The sequence below is a fragment of the Sus scrofa genome, chromosome 6 (genome assembly GCF_000003025.6).
Source record: "Sus scrofa isolate TJ Tabasco breed Duroc chromosome 6, Sscrofa11.1, whole genome shotgun sequence".
In the NCBI taxonomy this organism is placed as follows: Eukaryota; Metazoa; Chordata; class Mammalia; order Artiodactyla; family Suidae; genus Sus; species Sus scrofa.
This window is the reverse complement of record NC_010448.4, coordinates 59,563,848-59,580,610: the sequence shown is the minus strand read 5'-3', so window position 1 is coordinate 59,580,610 and position 16,763 is coordinate 59,563,848. Positions and strand designations below refer to the sequence as shown.

Genomic DNA, 16,763 nt, shown 5'->3' with positions numbered 1-16,763 from the left:
AACTGCCTTTGCAGGCAGAAGCTTCTGAGAGCCAGTGAGTAAATTCCCATGCTGTCCCCCTACCCCGTGCCCCCTCCCGCCATGGTCATGGGCAATACCTCACATGAGAGCTGCTCTTCCTAGGCTGGGTTCCAGACAGATCAACCAGGACTGGGAATGAGAGTCATGCCAAACAGGGGCCTCCGCCAACCCTCGAGTGAGAAACAAACCCATGTTGCTTTAACAACTGGGGCCTTAGGGCTGCTTGTTACTGCAGGAGAGGGCGGCCTCTTTGGGCTGATGCACGTTGCTGGCTGATGGCGAGAGGCACTGCATGGCTGGGGGCTTTGTGCCCTACGCTCTTGAACTTCTGATTTGTGTGTATGTGTTACCTGGTTTTTAGAAATAGAATTTAAATTTTTTTTTGTCTTTTTTTTGTTGTTGTTGTTTTGTTGTTGTTGTTGTTGCTATTTCTTGGGCCGCTCCCGCGGCATATGGAGGTTCCCAGGCTAGGGGTTGAATCGGAGCTGTAGCCACCGGCCTACGCCAGAGCCACAGCAACACGGGATCCGAGCCACGTCTGCAACCTACACCACAGCTCACGGCAACGCCAGATCGTTAACCCACTGAGCAAGGGCAGGGATTGAACCCGAAACCTCATGGTTCCTAGTCGGATTTGTTAACCACTGCGCCACGACAGGAACTCCTAGAATTTAAATTTAAACATAAACGGCGCAGGCTTTGATGGGCATTCCTCTCAGGGGGCTGATGCCCAGGAGTGAGGTGATGGGGGAGACACAAGCCTCGTTCCTCTCCCATGCGGGGAGATTAGCTTCCACTCTGCTTTGTGATGCCAGGGCTTAAGCGGGTGTATTTTTCATTCAACATGGCCTCTACATGCCCATCCACTGCTTTGTTTCTGTTCAACCAAGGAAAAAATAGCCATCTGATCCATATGTACCCTGTCTTCGTTGGGCAATATTTGGCAGACGCATTTTCACCTTTGTAACCGGGCTTTGTAACCTAACACTTGCTCAATTCCTATCTCCTTTGGGTTGATAAATACAGCCTCTGAGCAGCTATTCTTAACCTTCCTTTGATGAGGCTGGCTCCCAAACTTCTGAAATCAATACTAGAGGTTATGTACACATGTCTTTTCTTTTTTTTTTTTTTTCTTTTTTGTCTTTTCGCCATTTCCTGGGCTGCTCCCTCGGCGTATGGAGGTTCCCAGGATAGGGGTCGAATCAGAGCCACAGCAAGGCGGGATCCAAGCCGCATCTGCGACCTACACCGCAGCTCACGGCAACGCCGGATCGTTAACCCACTGAGCAAGGGCAGGGATTGAACCCGAAACCTCATGGTTCCTAGTCGGATTCGTTAACCACTGCGCCATGACGGGGAACTCCCTTTTTTCCTTTTTTTTGTTTTGGCCTCACCCACAGCATGCAGAAGTGCCTGAGCCAGGGATTGAACCCACGCCACATCAGTGACAACCCCAGATCCTTAACCCTCTGCACCACAAGAGAAGTCCCTCTGCACTTCTTTTTAACATCATGTGTTTTGGGGGTAGTTTGTTCATTTGTTTTCATTTTTGGCCGCCCCACAGCATACACTGTTTCCAGGCCAGAGACCAGATCCAAGCCACGGTTGTGACCTATTGGGCAACTGTGGCAATGCTGGATCCTTTAACCCACTGTGCTGGGCTGGGGATCAAACCTACATCCTGGAGCTGCAAATTCGCTGCTGATCCCATTGCACCACAGTGGGAACTCCTGTTTGTTTGTTTTTTGGCCGCCTGGTGGCACATGGAGTTCCCAGGCCAGGGATCAGATCCAAGCCAAAGCCATGAGCTAAGCCACAGCTGTGGCAACACTGCATCCCTAAGCCACTGTGCTGGGCCAGGGATCACTCCTTCGACCCAGTGCTTCCAAGATGCTGCTGATCCCACTGAGCCACAGCAGGAACTCCTCTGTTTTTGTTTTTGTTTTTGTTTTTGTTTTTTGCCTGTCCACAGCATGCAGAAGTTCCTAGGCCAGGAATCAAACCCACACCACAGCAGAACCAGTGCCAGATTCTTAAATAACCTGCTGAGCCAGGAGGGAAATGCCTTTAACTTCATACCTTGACATAGTTTCAAACTTGGAGAAGAGTACAAGAATACGTCCAAGAACGCCTGCGCAACCTTCGTCAATTCATCAGTTGTTGAGGTTTCATCACACTGCTTTACAGTTTTCTTCCCATGTACATTTTTTCCTGAGACACTGGACAGTAAGTTGCCCCCAAGGGACATTTGGGAAGGACAAGGACATTCTCTTACACAGCTGCAGTACGGTCACCATCAAGAACTTCATACTGATGACACGCACCTTCACCCTGCGCCCGCTGTCCCGATGCGGCCTTTCGGAGCCCCTCTCCGTTCAGCCCCGGGTCCTCCAGGATCAGCCACGTCTGGTCACTTGGCCTCTCGAGGCTCCTCCAGCTTGAACAGCTCCTCAGTCTCTTTCCTGACTCTGGCTCTCTCATGGCATGGACACTGCCGTCCAGGCAGCAGCATGATTTTTAATCTAGTCCATACCACTGGACGCGTGGAGTTTTCCCAGTTTTCACTACTACAAACAACACTTTGAGGCGGGTCCTTCTGCACACCATGTGGAGCATTCACTTACTTTTTCCTGGGGTGACCTCCTAGGGGGGTGAACTGCTGGGTCAGAGGACAATTGTGTTTTATTTTTTCATTTTATTTTCTTTTATTTTTTTGTCTTTTTGCCATTTCTTGGGCCGCTCCCGTGGCATGTGGAGGTTCCCAGGCTAGGGGTCGAATCAGAGCCGTAGCCTCTGGCCTACGCCAGAGCCACAGCAACGCGGGATCCGAGCCGCATCTGTGACCTACACCACAGCTCACAGCAACGCCGGATCCTTAACCCACTGAGCAAGGCCAGGGATCAAACCCGCAACCTCATGGTTCCTAGTTGGATTCGTTAACCACTGCGCCACAACGGGAACTCCCAATTGTGTTTTAAAGACTGTTCGCCATACAGTGCCAAGATGCAAGTCCAAAAGCCCTGCCAAGTCCACGTATGTGAAAACATCTGTCTGCTCCCACCCTTGCCAGCATCAGGCATTATTCTTTTTTCTTTTCTTTTTTTCCTGCAGCATATGGAAATTCCCAGGCTAGAGGTCAAATCAAAGCTACTGCTGCCAGCCCAAACCACAGACACAGCAACAGAGGATCTGAGCTGCGTCTGTCACCTACAACACAACTCACGGCAATGCAGGATCCTCAACCCACTGAGCAAGGCCAGGGATCGAACCCACATCCTCAGGGATGCTAGTCAGATTGCTTCCACTGCACCACACAGGAACTCCGACTAGTCGGGTTCTTAACCAGCTGAGCCACAACAGGAACTCCCCATCAGGCATTATTCCTGCTGTGCAACAGGGGGGTCAGTTTTATAGCCATTAAAGGAAGCCCTAGGGACTAAAGTTTTCATCCAACTTGGTCTCCGCCCTGCCCCCGCCGTCTGCGGTTTGGGAGCCGGCGTTTCACTGCTGCTGTCTGTCACTAGAGGGAGCACCCGATCTGAAGACGGCAAAGCCCCTCCTCAGGGAGTGCTTCCTCTGCTCAGGGGCAGGGACAGGTTCTTGTCGATTACCTACCACAGCCCCGACAGTGGAGGGACAGACAGGGTTAAAAATACTAAGTGGCAGAGAGCAAGTCAGCAACCACAGACCCTAGACTCGGAAACAAAGATGCAGGCACTGACACACGAAGACAGGCTCAGCCTCACTGGTAAGAGGAAACGCAGATGAAAGACGAGGCACCTTCGTTTGCCCCTGACTGGCACGTATTTTGGAGACTGCTAACATCTGGGCTCATTTCTGCCCCAGGATATTAACATCAGCTGCTTCCTCCGCCAGGGAACAGTCTTTCCCTAGATATCCGCAAAACTTGCTTCCTCTCGGCTTTTAACTCTTTATTTAAATGTCTCCTCACTGAGGCTTCCCTGACTCCCTCCCACCTAAAATTCCCTCCCCCAGTGTTCCCAATCCTCCTTGGCTTGCCTGCTTCAATTTCTATAGTAAGTAATACCTTTTAATTTTACTCACTGTTCTTTCCTCTGAGCCCAGGCCCTCCCCAGTGTAAGCACTGATAATCCGGCACCCTGGGCAACCCTGGGCTTGGTACTTCCTGTTTCTGTCTCCCCACCAGAATAGAAGCCCCAGCCACAGTGTCTTGGTCACTGATGTACCTTAAGCACCTAGAAGAGGGCCCGGCAAAAGCTGGTTTTAAATAAATCCTTGCGGAATGAATAGATCAGATCCTGATGATGGGGATCCAAGTAAGGAGGAACCTGCCAGAGGCTACCTGGTGGAAGTGCACAAACACATGCCCTGAGATCTTGCAGCTGCACTTCTAGGAACTTCTTCAGGAAAGCTCACAGCTTTGCCAAAGATAAAGGCTGGAGGATGTTCACTGCAGCTTCTAGCCACAGACCGGCCCCAGTGAAAGGACTTGCCTGTTGGAGAATGCCAGAAACTCGCTGCTCCAGGACGCGAGTGTAGACACCCACAGTGGGGGGAGAAGACACCCTGAGGGGGTACAGGTGAGAATGCAGGAGGCAAAGGAGGGCCAGAGCCGAAGGTCCTGCTTGTGTTGCTTGCACGGCAGTAACTACATGAATTTCCCTCCAAGCATCCGTTTCTTTCTGACTTAATACAGACGAACAGAAAAAAACAAAGTCCATTTTTGAAGCTAGAATTTGAACCGAAAGGACCATCTGGGTTTCCTGGAGCAGAAGTTAGTTTATGGGTTTCCAGTATTGAGCAGAGGAAGGGTGTCTGTGCCCTGGCCCATACCTGCTGATTCCGGGCTCCCAAACTAACCCATAGTGACAGTGGCCCCAACACAAGGCCACCTCCTGAGTAGTTGAGTCCGCCCACTTCTCTCCCACGACCAAGGCCACCACCCTGGCCCAAGCCACAGCCACCTTGCAGCTGGAGTTTCTGCTTCTGCCCTGGGCCCTCCAACCAGTTTCTACCAAGCAGCACTAAGCTAGAGTCTCAATGTGAGTATCAGATCCACTCACATCCCTAGGCCAAAATTCTTCACTGGCCCCTAGGGCTCTGCCAAGCCAGCCCCTCCGTGCCCACCTCTCCCAGCTCAGAGCATGCTCCCCTGAGACCGCTCTCTTCACCAACACCCCTGCTTTCTTTCAGTTCCTCCTATCTCAGTATTTTTTAAAACTTCTTTTTAGGAAAATAACAGGTTTAGGAGTTCCTGTCGTAGCTCAGTGGTCAATGAATTGGAGCAGGAACCATGAGGTTGTGGGTTGGATCCCTGGCCTCGCTCAGTGGGTTAAGGATCCGGCGTTGCCGTGAGCTGTGGTGTAGGTCGCAGACATGGCTCAGATCCCACGTTGCTGCAGCTTCGATCAGACCCCTAGCCTGGGATCCTCCATATGCCATGGGAGCTGCCCTAGAAAAGGCAAAAAGACAAACACACACACACACAAAAACAGGTTTATTGAAATACAATTCACACGCCATACACATAAAACTCACCGATTTAAAGTGTTTTCGTATATGCGTGGAGTTGTGCATCTCTGCCATCACCACACATTTTTTTTTTTAGGGCCGCACTCGAGGCACATGGAAGTTCCCAAGATAGGGGTCAAATTGGTGCTGGCCTCCGCCACAGCCACGCCAGATCAGAGCCACGTCTGCAACCTACACCACAGGTCACCACAATGCCAGATCCTTAATCCACTGAGCGAGGGCAGGGAACCGAGTCCTGGTGGATGCCAGTCGGATTCGTTGCCACTGAGCCGCAACGGGAACTCCCACCACAACCAACCCTACATGTTCGCTGCCCCTAAAAGAAATCTACCCATTAGCTTTCACCTCCTCATCCCCAGGCCCAGGCCGTCACTAATCCACTGTGTGTGCGTGTGGTTGCGACTGTTCGGGACATTTCACGTCAACGGGATCGCATAACCTGGTGCTGTGTGACTGGCTTCTCTCCCTTAGCAGAGAGGTGAGGAGGCTCATCCATCACGCAGCGTGTCAGTACCGCGTCCTCTCTCTGGCAATGCGACATTTCATTGTCTGAGCATACACACCACAGCGGTTTGTTTATCCACTCCCCAGCTGCTGAACATGTGAGAGGGCTTTTTTGTTTGTTGACTTTAGGTTCTCTTTCTTTTTGCCACAGACATCCTGGGACCAGGGACTGAACATGCACCACAGCGACCACCCAAGCCACAGCAGTGACTGAACCTGCTGCACCACCTTCGGGCTGTTCTAAGTTAGGCTGCTATGAACATCCGTGTATGACTTTCTGTGTGGACATGTTTCATTTCTAGGAGGGGAACGGCTGGGTCATCTGGCAACTCTTGGTTTAACCACCAGAGGAACTAACTGCCAGGCTGTTTTCCGAAGCATCCGCACCAGGCGTCCTTCTCTCCTGCTTCGTGAGGTCCCCATTTTCCCGCATCCTCCCCAAGACCATCGTCACCGCACTTTCCATCAGCACTTTCCATCACAGCCGTCCTGGCTGCGGCAAGCAGCATCTCACTGGGGTTTTGATTTGCATTTCCCCTTGAACTTCTGGCCATGTGCTTGCTGGCCATTTATACATCTTCTTTGACCACTAGCACATCTCTTCTTGGGGTTTTTTGGTTTGTTTTTTTTGGTTTTTTTTTTTTTGTTTTTTTTTTTTTTGCCTTTTCTAGGGTCGCACCTGCCGCATATGCAAGTTCCCAGGCAAGGGGTCGCATCAGAGCGGTAGCCGCTGGCCGATGCCACAGCCGCAACACGGGATCCGAGCTGCGTCCGCGACCTACACCACAGCTCACGGCAACGCCAGATCCTTAACCCACTGAGCAAGGCCAGGGATCAAACCCGCAACCTCATGGATACTACTTGGATTCGTTAACCACTGAGCCATGACGGGAACTCCTCTTCTCAGAGTTAGTGCAGCAGCCTCCTCCCTGGGCTCTCCGCCTCTGCCCTCATCCCCCTTCACTCTCATCTCCACCCAGCAGTCAGAGTGACCTGGAAAGACCTGAGTCAGACACAGCGTTGCTCTGCTCCAACACTGCAGTGGCTCCCTCTTCCCTCAGAGACAAGACCACAGTCCCAACCAGGCCCTGCAGGACACCCCCTCCCCAAGCCCGGGCACACCCTCTTGGCCTCCTGGCACTGCCTCGACTCTGCTAGGCCTTCGTTCCAGCGGTTCCCCAGGCCCAGAACGCTCTTCCCAGATAAGCTGGTCGCTTACTTCCTGTGTTCACGTGACACCTGCTTCGCGAGGCCTCCCTGGCCCCCTGGCTTCCGCATAACCTGTCCCCCCAGCCCCTCCCTGCCCTACTTCTCTCTTCTCCCACAGCACTCCCTCCCTCCTAACACAGCAGGTATTTTACTTATTTGCCAGGTTTCACCTTTGTGCCCAGCCTTCCTCACCACAGTGAGCTCCACAAGAGCAAGGATCTTTGTCTCTCTGCGGACAGAGCCCAAGCGCCCAGAAGGCTGCCTGGCACATGGCAGGTGCTCAGTAGGTACTGGCTGAAGGAGCGCCTTGATCTGTCTGGCACTCTGCTAGGGGCGAAGGACAGAGTCCCCGATCTGCTGGGGCAGCACTCGTCAGAGGATCAGGGACCAAAAATAAGTATTCATTCCAATGGACCAGGAAGAACGAGGGAGACGTGAACAAAGCAGAGGAGGAGAGGTGAGGGCTCCTCTGAGAGGTGACATTATAAGGTGAGTCTAGGCCATGAGGGGGACAAGGAGAGAACAGGTGGGGGGGGGCCTCTCCAGGCATGGGGGACACAGATGTGACATCCTCAGGTCAGACAGAGGAAGGCCAAGGGGGCCTCAGGGCGAGGGTGCGTATGGATCTTGTGGGAGTTTCGGATGCCTTCAGAATGCGGCGTGTTGGGGGCTCTTGAAAGCTTTTCAGCAGAGGTGGGGCCTGTGGGCATTTCAAGCTCAGGTAAAGGGCAGCCTTCCCAGACGGCGAACTCCAGCCATAAGCGAAGTCCGATTGGCACACAGCCACCCCCTTCCATCTCCTACGCTGCTCCGACGCGACGGCAGCAGAACAGAGCAGGGTGGGACAGAGAAGAACGCCCAGCAAAGGCAAGAACTTTACTGAGCCGCGCAGACCCCAATTTTAAGACGACGGGCAATTCCTAACTTTTCCCTCAGGCCCTGACTTCGCCGATTCCCATCAGGCCTCCCATCCCCACTGCCACCAACCTGCTGGAAGCTGCCATCACCTCCAGGGGCCTCTCTCTGTCCCTGCCCACCGCCCAGTCAAAACCTCCACTGGCTCCCCAGGGCTTGCAAACAACACCTGGCCCACCTGGGCCTAGGCCAGTGGGGCAACGGCTGCCCCTCTTACCTCTGTCGTCAGCACCTCTGACCCGGCCTCCTAGGGGTGACCTAAACACACCATCCACTCACCTCGCCTTTGCATGGACTGTTCCCTTTTCTGGAATGCTCTTCTTTTTTTTTTTTGCTTATCAGGACCCCACCTGCAGCATATGGAAGTTCCCAGGCCAAGAGGTGATGCCGAGCTACAGCTGCCGGCCTACACCACAGCCATGGCAAGGCCAGATCCAAGCCACATCTGCGAGCTACACCCCAGCTCACCGCAAGGCCGGACCTTTAACCCACTGAGCGAAGCCAGGGATGGAACCCCCATCCTCATGGATATTCGTCGGATTCATTTCTCCTGCGCCACATGGGAACTCCCTGGAATGCTCTTCACCTAGACCTTCCTGCAGCCGCCATCATCCTGCCTCAGACCCCCGCCCCCTCCCTTCCTACGCCCCTGGCCCCGACTTACTGTTCGGCAAAGGCTGTGTTCCTGGCGGGGTACACTGGCTCACTGTCTGGTTCTCCAGGAGCGCGGGGTGCTGTCCCTTTTACACTCTGCTGCATCCCCACAGCATCCTGCCTGCCCCATGGTAGGTGCTCAGAAAAAGCGGACTGAATGCATGCGGGAGTCCGGGGGGCATCCCACGACACGCGCCCCACAGGGCCGTGGCAAGGGCTCGGGGGACCCCGGCGGCGCGGGCCCGGTCAGCGCGGAGGACGCCACCACCGCTCCCCGGTTCGCCATAAGTCACCGTCGGCTGGGACAGCTCAGCTGCACCGCCGCCTCTGCTTGTCCCCACGGGGGACCCTGGGCAAGTCACTCGACCCCCCTCTTCCTTCGGGGTCCTCGTGTGTTAACGGGGCGGGAAGGTCCGCATTCAGCGGGCGGAACCTGCAGGTCGGGTGCGGGGCGCCCGCGCGCCCCTCCGGCGCACGAAGACCGCGAGGCTGTGGGAGTCTCGGCACCGTCCTGCTCCCTCTTCCTGAAGCTGGGCCCCCGACGGGACACCGTGGCCCAGCTGGACGCTCCGCTCCGGGGCTGAGCGGCCCTGAGGCGGGCGCCGCGGCCGCACCGCACCGGGGCCAGGCAGGCCGCGCAGCTCCTCGGCCTCCGGCTCTCCGGACAGGGTCCCCCCGGGGCACCCCGGGCCGCTTCCCCCGACAGGCGGAGGGAGCCCCGGCCGGGGCGCGGCCGGCCGGGGGCCCTGGTCAGTCACAAGAAGGACCGCGCCCTGAACAAGGCCAGGGGACTCTTCCTCTTCTCACAGGAGTAAACTGACGCCCGGCGTCGCAACCGAGGCCTGGCCGGGGCCAGAGGTCACACATGGGGGTGGGGGTGGGGCCGGTCGTGGAACCTCTGCCAACACAGGACACGGGTCATAGGTCATTGCCAGCACAAAATGGCGCCTCGCAGAAATACGTCTATCAATTCGCGGTGCCCACCCCCGCCACAGGCTGAGGAAGGGGCGCAGGCGTCCGGGCACACTCATCTGCATACACAGAAACGAACGAAGTTAATTGGCTGCGAGCGCCTGGGTCCGCGGTAGGGAGGACTCCCATTGGTTGCTCTCCAATTCTCCCGTTCCCTACTGGAGAAGGCCCCAGTACGCCTTCTCCAGTAGGGATTGGCCTCCGCGTGTCTCATGACGCCACGCCACGATTGCGCGTCCCCATTGGCCGGACCGCCTTCCATCATCCTTTTAAAACCCCTCAAGTCCCGCCTCTCTTTGCTCGGCTCGGGCTCCCGGGTCGACCGTTAGTCGCGTGCGCGATTTCCTGGGCGTCAGGGCGCGAGCGCGTACGCCGGCGTTTCATTCAAACGGACCAATCAGCGGTCGCGTCACCCTTCCCGTTCTCTTCTCTACTTCCCCTTTTCTACCTCTCCTTTCTCCTGGATTTCCTCCCTGACCCCCGTGCGCACGTATTGGCCAGCCTGCCCCGCGCCCCCTCCCCAGTTTCTCCTGCTCTTGCCCGCAGTTTGTCGAAAGGGAGCGAGCTCGTCGAACGCCAAGGAGTGTGCGCACTGACGTCACGAGTCGAGGCGCGGCGCGAGGGGCCCCGAGGGGGCGAGGCCTGTGGGCGGATATAAAAGGGCGGCGGTGTGCGCGCGGCCGGCTTAGTGCGGTCGGGCGCCCGGGGCGGGTTTACCTGCTCAGGCGGTGTGTGGCGGTCGTCGGAGGCAGTGGGGCGCGGAGCCGGGCCGCTGGGGCCTCCCCAGGGCCGCAGCGGCGGCAATTGGGCCCCCCGCCCCAGCCAGCGGCCGGAGAGCGCAGGAAGGGGGCCGGGGGGACCCGCCCCCGGCCGGCCGCAGTCATGGTGAGCGTCGCGTCCGGGCCTGTTGGGGGGGGGGGGCGGTCAGGGCCCTCCTGGAGGAGGAGATGGGGTCTCAGGAGCATCTCTCTGGCGGCTGGGGGATTGGATGGCCCAGTTGGGGGTCCTGGGTTAGGGCTGGGCCCAGGGGCCCTCCTGTAGGCGGAGCGGGAGGGGAAGGCCCAGCTGAGCTCCGGGAAGGGCTCCGGGCTTTCGGGCCTGCCCGTGGGTGTTCCGGGAGTAACGACACTCCGCCGCCATCTCCAGGCCGGAGCTGGGGTTTCCAGGATGGTCTTCCCAAGTTGAGGTGTGGAAGGACACCGGGGTAGGGCTCGGGCCTACCCGGGACCACTGGGGGTCCGTATGTGGGGCTACGAATGGGCTTTAGGGACTTATGGGGAAGGTGGAGTCATCCGCCAGACCTTGGAGATCCGCTCCATTCCTAATGGGAGATTCACCTGAAGCCATCGCCTGAAGCACCCTGGATTGGGAGTGTCTGGGAGCTCGGGGTGATTGGCCAGACTAGGACTGCAGGGGCAAGAAAAGTAGGGCGGCCACCGCATCCTAGGTCCTGCAGGAGGCCCCAGGACCAAAGGCCCATGGCTCGCCCCCTTTTTTCCACATCTAGAACTCCAATGTGGAGAACCTACCCCCGCACATTATCCGCCTGGTGTACAAAGAGGTGACGACACTGACAGCTGACCCACCTGATGGCATCAAGGTCTTCCCCAACGAGGAGGACCTCACTGACCTGCAGGTCACCATCGAGGGCCCTGGTGAGTGTGGGTGAGGGAGGTGCGCTTCCTAAATCCTTGGCATCCTTGGAGCGGGAATAGGAAGCTCTCAGTATAAGGTGGGCTGCCAGACCTGTGACGGGCACACCTGGTACGCATGGTGCTCATGGGCTGCAGGGCGGGAAATCGCAGTTGTGTATACTTTCTCTGAGAGAATTGAGAGAAAATCCTGGGGGTCCTATCTGGTTTGGGTGTCCTCACACCCAGAAGTATGGGAAGGAATTGAGTGGAATTGGGAAGAGGGTGCCAGGACGTGGGAATGGTGTCTGAGAGGCCTGGGGGGGCGGGCTAGACGATTGCAAATTCCTTCCTGCTGTCAGTGTCAGGGGCTTTGAAGACCAAGCAGAGAACAAGCCAGGTGCAGTCTGGCGGGCAGAGGGCAGTAACAAGCAAATGAGTACCTGTGATCGTTGGACCACACACAGTGGTTCAGCGTGTTACTGCGTGTGTGCTACATTTCACTTATTAGTGGAATTTCTCTTAATCTCAGCGCCGAGCAAGTGATGAAGGACCTAGATGGGAGTTCGGCTTGTAGGGAAGGATCAGGGCGGACTTCTCCAGGGGTGTCGGTTAGAGTGTGTTGATGGGTCCCCAGAGGTTTTTGGCCGACTCCGTGTGTACCTTACGGGAACAGGAAGGAGGGAGACTAGAGAAGCTTCTAGGGGACATATTTCAGTGTTTGTAGGCTTTTTTCTAAGGAGTTTGGAAAGGAAGGGGCTGGTGGGTGTAAAACAGGGGTAATGGGTGCCTCAGAGTTCCTTTGACCAGTGAGGACGGGGCTGGGGGCCAGAAGGCAGAGGCGGTCGGGAAGCTCTTGACCATTGCTAGTGTCCACAGGTGAGAGGAGTGACCAGACTTGGAGGTAGGGTCAGATTCAGGAGAGGACCTGAGGTCAGCTGCCCAGGCTGCTGATGGGTTGGATGTGGGGGCTGAGGCATGAGGATGTTTGTCTGGCGGGGAGACTGTGGAGTTGACAGCTGTCTTGGCATTGGCCTAGCAGGCTTCCAAATAGCTGTGGGTGTGCATGGCCTTGCCACTTGGCAGGGGTGGGGGGGGAGAGGCATCCCATGGGTGGGAACCACAAGCCAAGGGGTTACCTCTGAGGTGGGGGGGTGCCTCCTGGGAACCCAGTCCTCTCGCCCTCTCCAGAATGCCTGCCCTGAGCCTAGTCGGTGGAGACTGCCCTTTAGGGCTTTTCAGGGTGCCCAGGAGACCTGAGCCTCCTGACCCAGTTGTCCCCTTCCCCGTCCCTTGCCTTCCAGAGGGGACCCCATACGCCGGAGGCCTCTTCCGCATGAAACTCCTGCTGGGGAAGGACTTTCCTGCCTCCCCACCCAAGGGCTACTTCCTGACCAAGATCTTCCACCCAAATGTGGGCGCCAACGGTGAGATCTGTGTCAACGTGCTCAAGAGGGACTGGACAGCTGAGCTGGGCATCCGGCATGTGCTGCTGGTGAGTTAGGGCTGGGCCTGGCCTTCCTCCTGGATGTCCTGGGGACGGCCAAGTCACAGAGCCTTGTTTCTTTTGTTTTTGTTGTTTTTTTGCCTTTTCTAGGGCCACCCCCATGGCATATGGAGGTTCCCAGGCTAGGGGTCAAATCGGAGCTGCAGCCACCGGCTGCACTGGCTGCCAGGGCCACAGCAATGCGGGATCCGAGCCGCGTCTGCCACCTGCACCACAGCTCACGGCAACGCCGGATCGTTAACCCACCAAGCAAGGGCAGGGATCCAACCCGCAACCTCATGGTTCCTAGTTGGATTCGTTAACCACTGCGCCATGACGGGAACTCCTGTTGCTTTTTTTTTTTTTTTTTTTTTTTTTTTTGTCTTTTGTCTTTTGTTGTTGTTGCTATTTCTTGGGCCGCTCCCACGGCATATGGAGGTTCCCAGGCTAGGGGTCGAATCGGAGCTGTAGCCACCAGCCTACGCCAGAGCCACAGCAACGTGGGATCCGCGTCTGCAACCTACACCACAGCTCACGGCAACACCAGATTGTTAACCCACTCAGCAAGGGCAGGGACCGAACCCGAAACCTCATGGTTCTTAGTCGGATTCATTAACCACTGCGCCACGACGGGAACTCCGTGTTGCTTATTTTTTTAATGGCCGTATCTGTGGCATGTGGAACTCCCCGGGCTAATGATTGAATCCCAGGTGAAGCTGCAGCAATGCTGGATGCTTTGAACCTACTGCACTGGGCTGGGGATGGAACCCGCCCTGTCACAGAGGCAACGCTGGATCCTTAACCCACTGAGCCACAGTGGGAACCCTTGCTTCTTTTTTAAAGTCAGTACTGAAGTGGTTGAGGGCTACAGCTTTCCAGCTTCTCTGGCAGTGCCCAGACAGCTTTGCTGTGGAGCAGGTGATGGTTTGTGGGATGCAGGCCTGGTCGGGGGTGAAATGAGCATGCAGTGCGTTGGTGTCCAGCAGTCACAGCTCATGCAGCCGTCCATCCACACTGCAGGCATCTCAACGAGGGGGACTTTGATCTTCTGGGGACGTGTTTAATTGTCACAGCTGGGGTGCTCCCAGCACCTCGTGGGTGGAGACAGGGAAGCTGCTACACACCCTGCACCACAGGGCGGCCCCCACGGAGAGCCCCCCAGGCCTGAGTCAGGGGGCTGACGGGGAGACCCCGCAACTGCTTCCATGTTCCAGGTCCCAGAGGCTACTTAAAGCCTGGGGGTCACCTGCTGCCCCTCCTCCCGTCTCAAGAATTAGATATTTTATTAAAGACTGAATTTCTAACGAGCCCCTGGGGTAGATGGTAGGGAGGGTGGGGAATTGGGGTTTCCTGCAGGGCACTGGGGAGGATCAAGCACCAGAGTAAACAGACCCCAGCCTTTCCCTCCTCTCTGTGGAGTGGCAGTGGCAGCTGCCGGGGACCCTAGAGATGAGCTCGCAGGGTAACTGAGTGTCCTCAGTGATCCCTGGGGCCTGCGGTGCAGGGCCCAGGCCGGGCTCAGCCAGGCCTCCGGTTGTGGGATGTGCTGGTCAGAGTCAGGGTGTGGACGTTCCCTTGTGGCGCAGCAGGTTAGGGATCTGGCGTTGTCACTACAGTGGCTTGGGTAATTGCTGTGGTGTGGGTTCGAACTCTGTCCTAGGAACTTCCACATGCCACAAGCAGGGAAAAGAAAAGAAGAAAAAAAGAAAAACCAGACGTGGCTTAGGGGCCACAGCTGTCTGTGTAGACTCACCCAGAGGGTCACATCTCAGCCTCCAAGAGTGCTGAAGCCTCCTCCTTAGACTGCCCTCTGGTGTCCCTCGGGCACATCCTTTTGTGCCCTGTGCCTGTCTCTTGGGTGAGGCCTGCCCAGCTCGGTCTGTGGTTCTGTGCTTGGGATTCCTCCTAAAGCCAGTGGCGGCTCTGGGCTCAAGCGTCCTCCCGTGGTGTGGAAAGGCGGAGCTCTGGGGTCCCCAAGACCCTGGCGTGAGTTCCTCATTGTCCGCTCACTTCCCCGGTGACCTTGGGCACGTCACCTGCCTCTGTGGCTGAGGTCTCAGTCACTGATCCAGCGGCCTGCGCCAGTGTGACCTGGGCAGATGGGCCATCTCGGGGAACACTGTTGGAGCGGAGGGAGCAGCCAGTGCGGAGGCCAGGAGGCCAGATGTGGGCGGCCCTCGGCCCCCCTGACCCCGGGCCCTCTTCTCCGCAGACCATCAAGTGCCTGCTGATCCACCCAAACCCCGAGTCTGCCCTCAACGAGGAGGCTGGCCGCCTGCTCCTGGAGAACTATGAGGAGTACGCCGCCCGCGCGCGCCTGCTCACTGAGATCCACGGGGGCTCGGGCGGGCCCAGTGGTGGGAGGGCCGAGGCCAGCCGGGCCCTGGCCAGCGGGGCTGCCGCTTCCCCCACGGAGCCCATGGCCCCTGGGGGCCCGGGAGGGGCCGAGGGTCCCATGGCCAAGAAACATGCTGGCGAGCGAGATAAGAAGCTGGCCGCCAAGAAAAAGACGGACAAGAAGCGGGCGCTGCGGCGGCTGTAGCGGGCTCTCCTCCCCCACCCCCCACCCGACCCCAACTCTTCTCTAATAAGTTATTTAAATTATGGCTGGGGTGGGGGAGGGCGTGGGGGCACTGGGACCTGGATTTGTTTTTCTAAATAAAGTTGGAAAGGCAGCTGCTGTGCCTGCACCATGCTGCCCTTGAGCAGTGGGCGCCCTGGCCTCTGAGGCTCAGCGCAGGGCCCTCAGCTGGGGGTTGTGGGGGTGTCTCCTGCGGGGCCCTGGCGGCGTCCCTGCCCAGGATGGCCAGGCAACGGGTGTGGGGTGTGCTGCAGCTCTGCCCAGAGAGCATGTTCCTTGGAAGGTCCGTTCAGCGTGGCAGATCCCAGGCTTGGCTCACAGTTTGTGTGTGGTGGGCTGGTCACTGCTCCAGTTTCAGAGGTGACACCAAGGGACCACCGGGCACACAGGCCGTTACTTCCTGGGGTCTGCCTGCTCATGGTTGGTGGGTTTCAGTTCTTGGGGTTGTAGGGCCTGAGGGCTACCCCAGAGTCCCCATTTATGGCTGACCCGTTCCTTTTGATCGGATGAGGCTGCCCAGGCAGTCTGATTGCAGCAACCTGTCCCTGATGGCAGTTCTGTCCTCACTCCAAGGGTGGGAGGCGGTGAGGGCAGGTCTGCTTCTGCCCACAGTGGCTGCCCTGGGGCATGGCCCCTCTCCCTGCCCTGTTTCTCCATCTGCAGGTTGGCAGTCACTGTACCTGTTGGACTGTTGAGGGTCAGGGGTGTGGGCGAAGCCTGGGCAGATGTCCATGTCCTCAGCTGGTGGGGAGCGGTGGGCCTTAGCAGAAACCAGGAATGGTGTAGACAGCCTGACAGCAGGCTGAGCTGGGCCACAGGACACAATTCTCTTGTGGCACAGCAGGTTAAGGATTTGGTGTCACTGCAGCAGCCCGGGTCGTTGCTGTGGTGCAGGTTCAATCTCTGGCCCAGGAGCCTCGACACGCCACAGGTGCAGTCAAAATTATCAAAATACAGGAGTTCTCGTCATGGTACAGGGGAAACGAATCTGACTGGGAACCACGAGGTTGCAGGTTCAATCCCTATCCTTGGCTCAGCGGGTCAAGGATCCGGTGTGGCTGTGGCTGTGGCTGTGGTGTAGGCTGGCAGCAATAGCTCCGATTGGACCCCTAGCCTGGGAACCTCCTTATGCCATGGGAGTGTCCCTAAAATCAAAATACAAAGAAAGGAGAGCCTGTCTCCTCAGACTGGTGCATGAATTTTCATAGTTGCTTCCTTTCTAATAAGGAAAATCTGGAAATAACCCAAGTGTTTATCAACAGATGAATGAGTAAGG

The 16,763-nt window shown here is 57.0% G+C and overlaps 1 protein-coding gene across 1 annotated transcript; it reads left to right on the top strand.

Moving 5' to 3' along the window:
• UBE2S (ubiquitin conjugating enzyme E2 S) lies at positions 10,127-15,610 on the top strand. Its single transcript, XM_021095037.1, has 4 exons — positions 10,127-10,674; positions 11,297-11,444; positions 12,725-12,915; positions 15,119-15,610. The coding sequence occupies exons 1-4, from the start codon at positions 10,672-10,674 to the stop codon at positions 15,446-15,448; spliced, it is 672 nt and encodes a 223-aa protein (XP_020950696.1). The 5' UTR covers positions 10,127-10,671; the 3' UTR covers positions 15,449-15,610.

What these genes read in the sequence shown, in the direction of transcription:
- UBE2S (XM_021095037.1), top strand. An exon ending in GGTCACCATCGAGGGCCCTG is followed by an intron (nt 11,445 to 12,724) that starts GTGAGTGTGGGT and finishes CTTGCCTTCCAG; the next exon opens with AGGGGACCCCATACGCCGGA. An exon ending in GCATCCGGCATGTGCTGCTG is followed by an intron (nt 12,916 to 15,118) that starts GTGAGTTAGGGC and finishes TCTTCTCCGCAG; the next exon opens with ACCATCAAGTGCCTGCTGAT.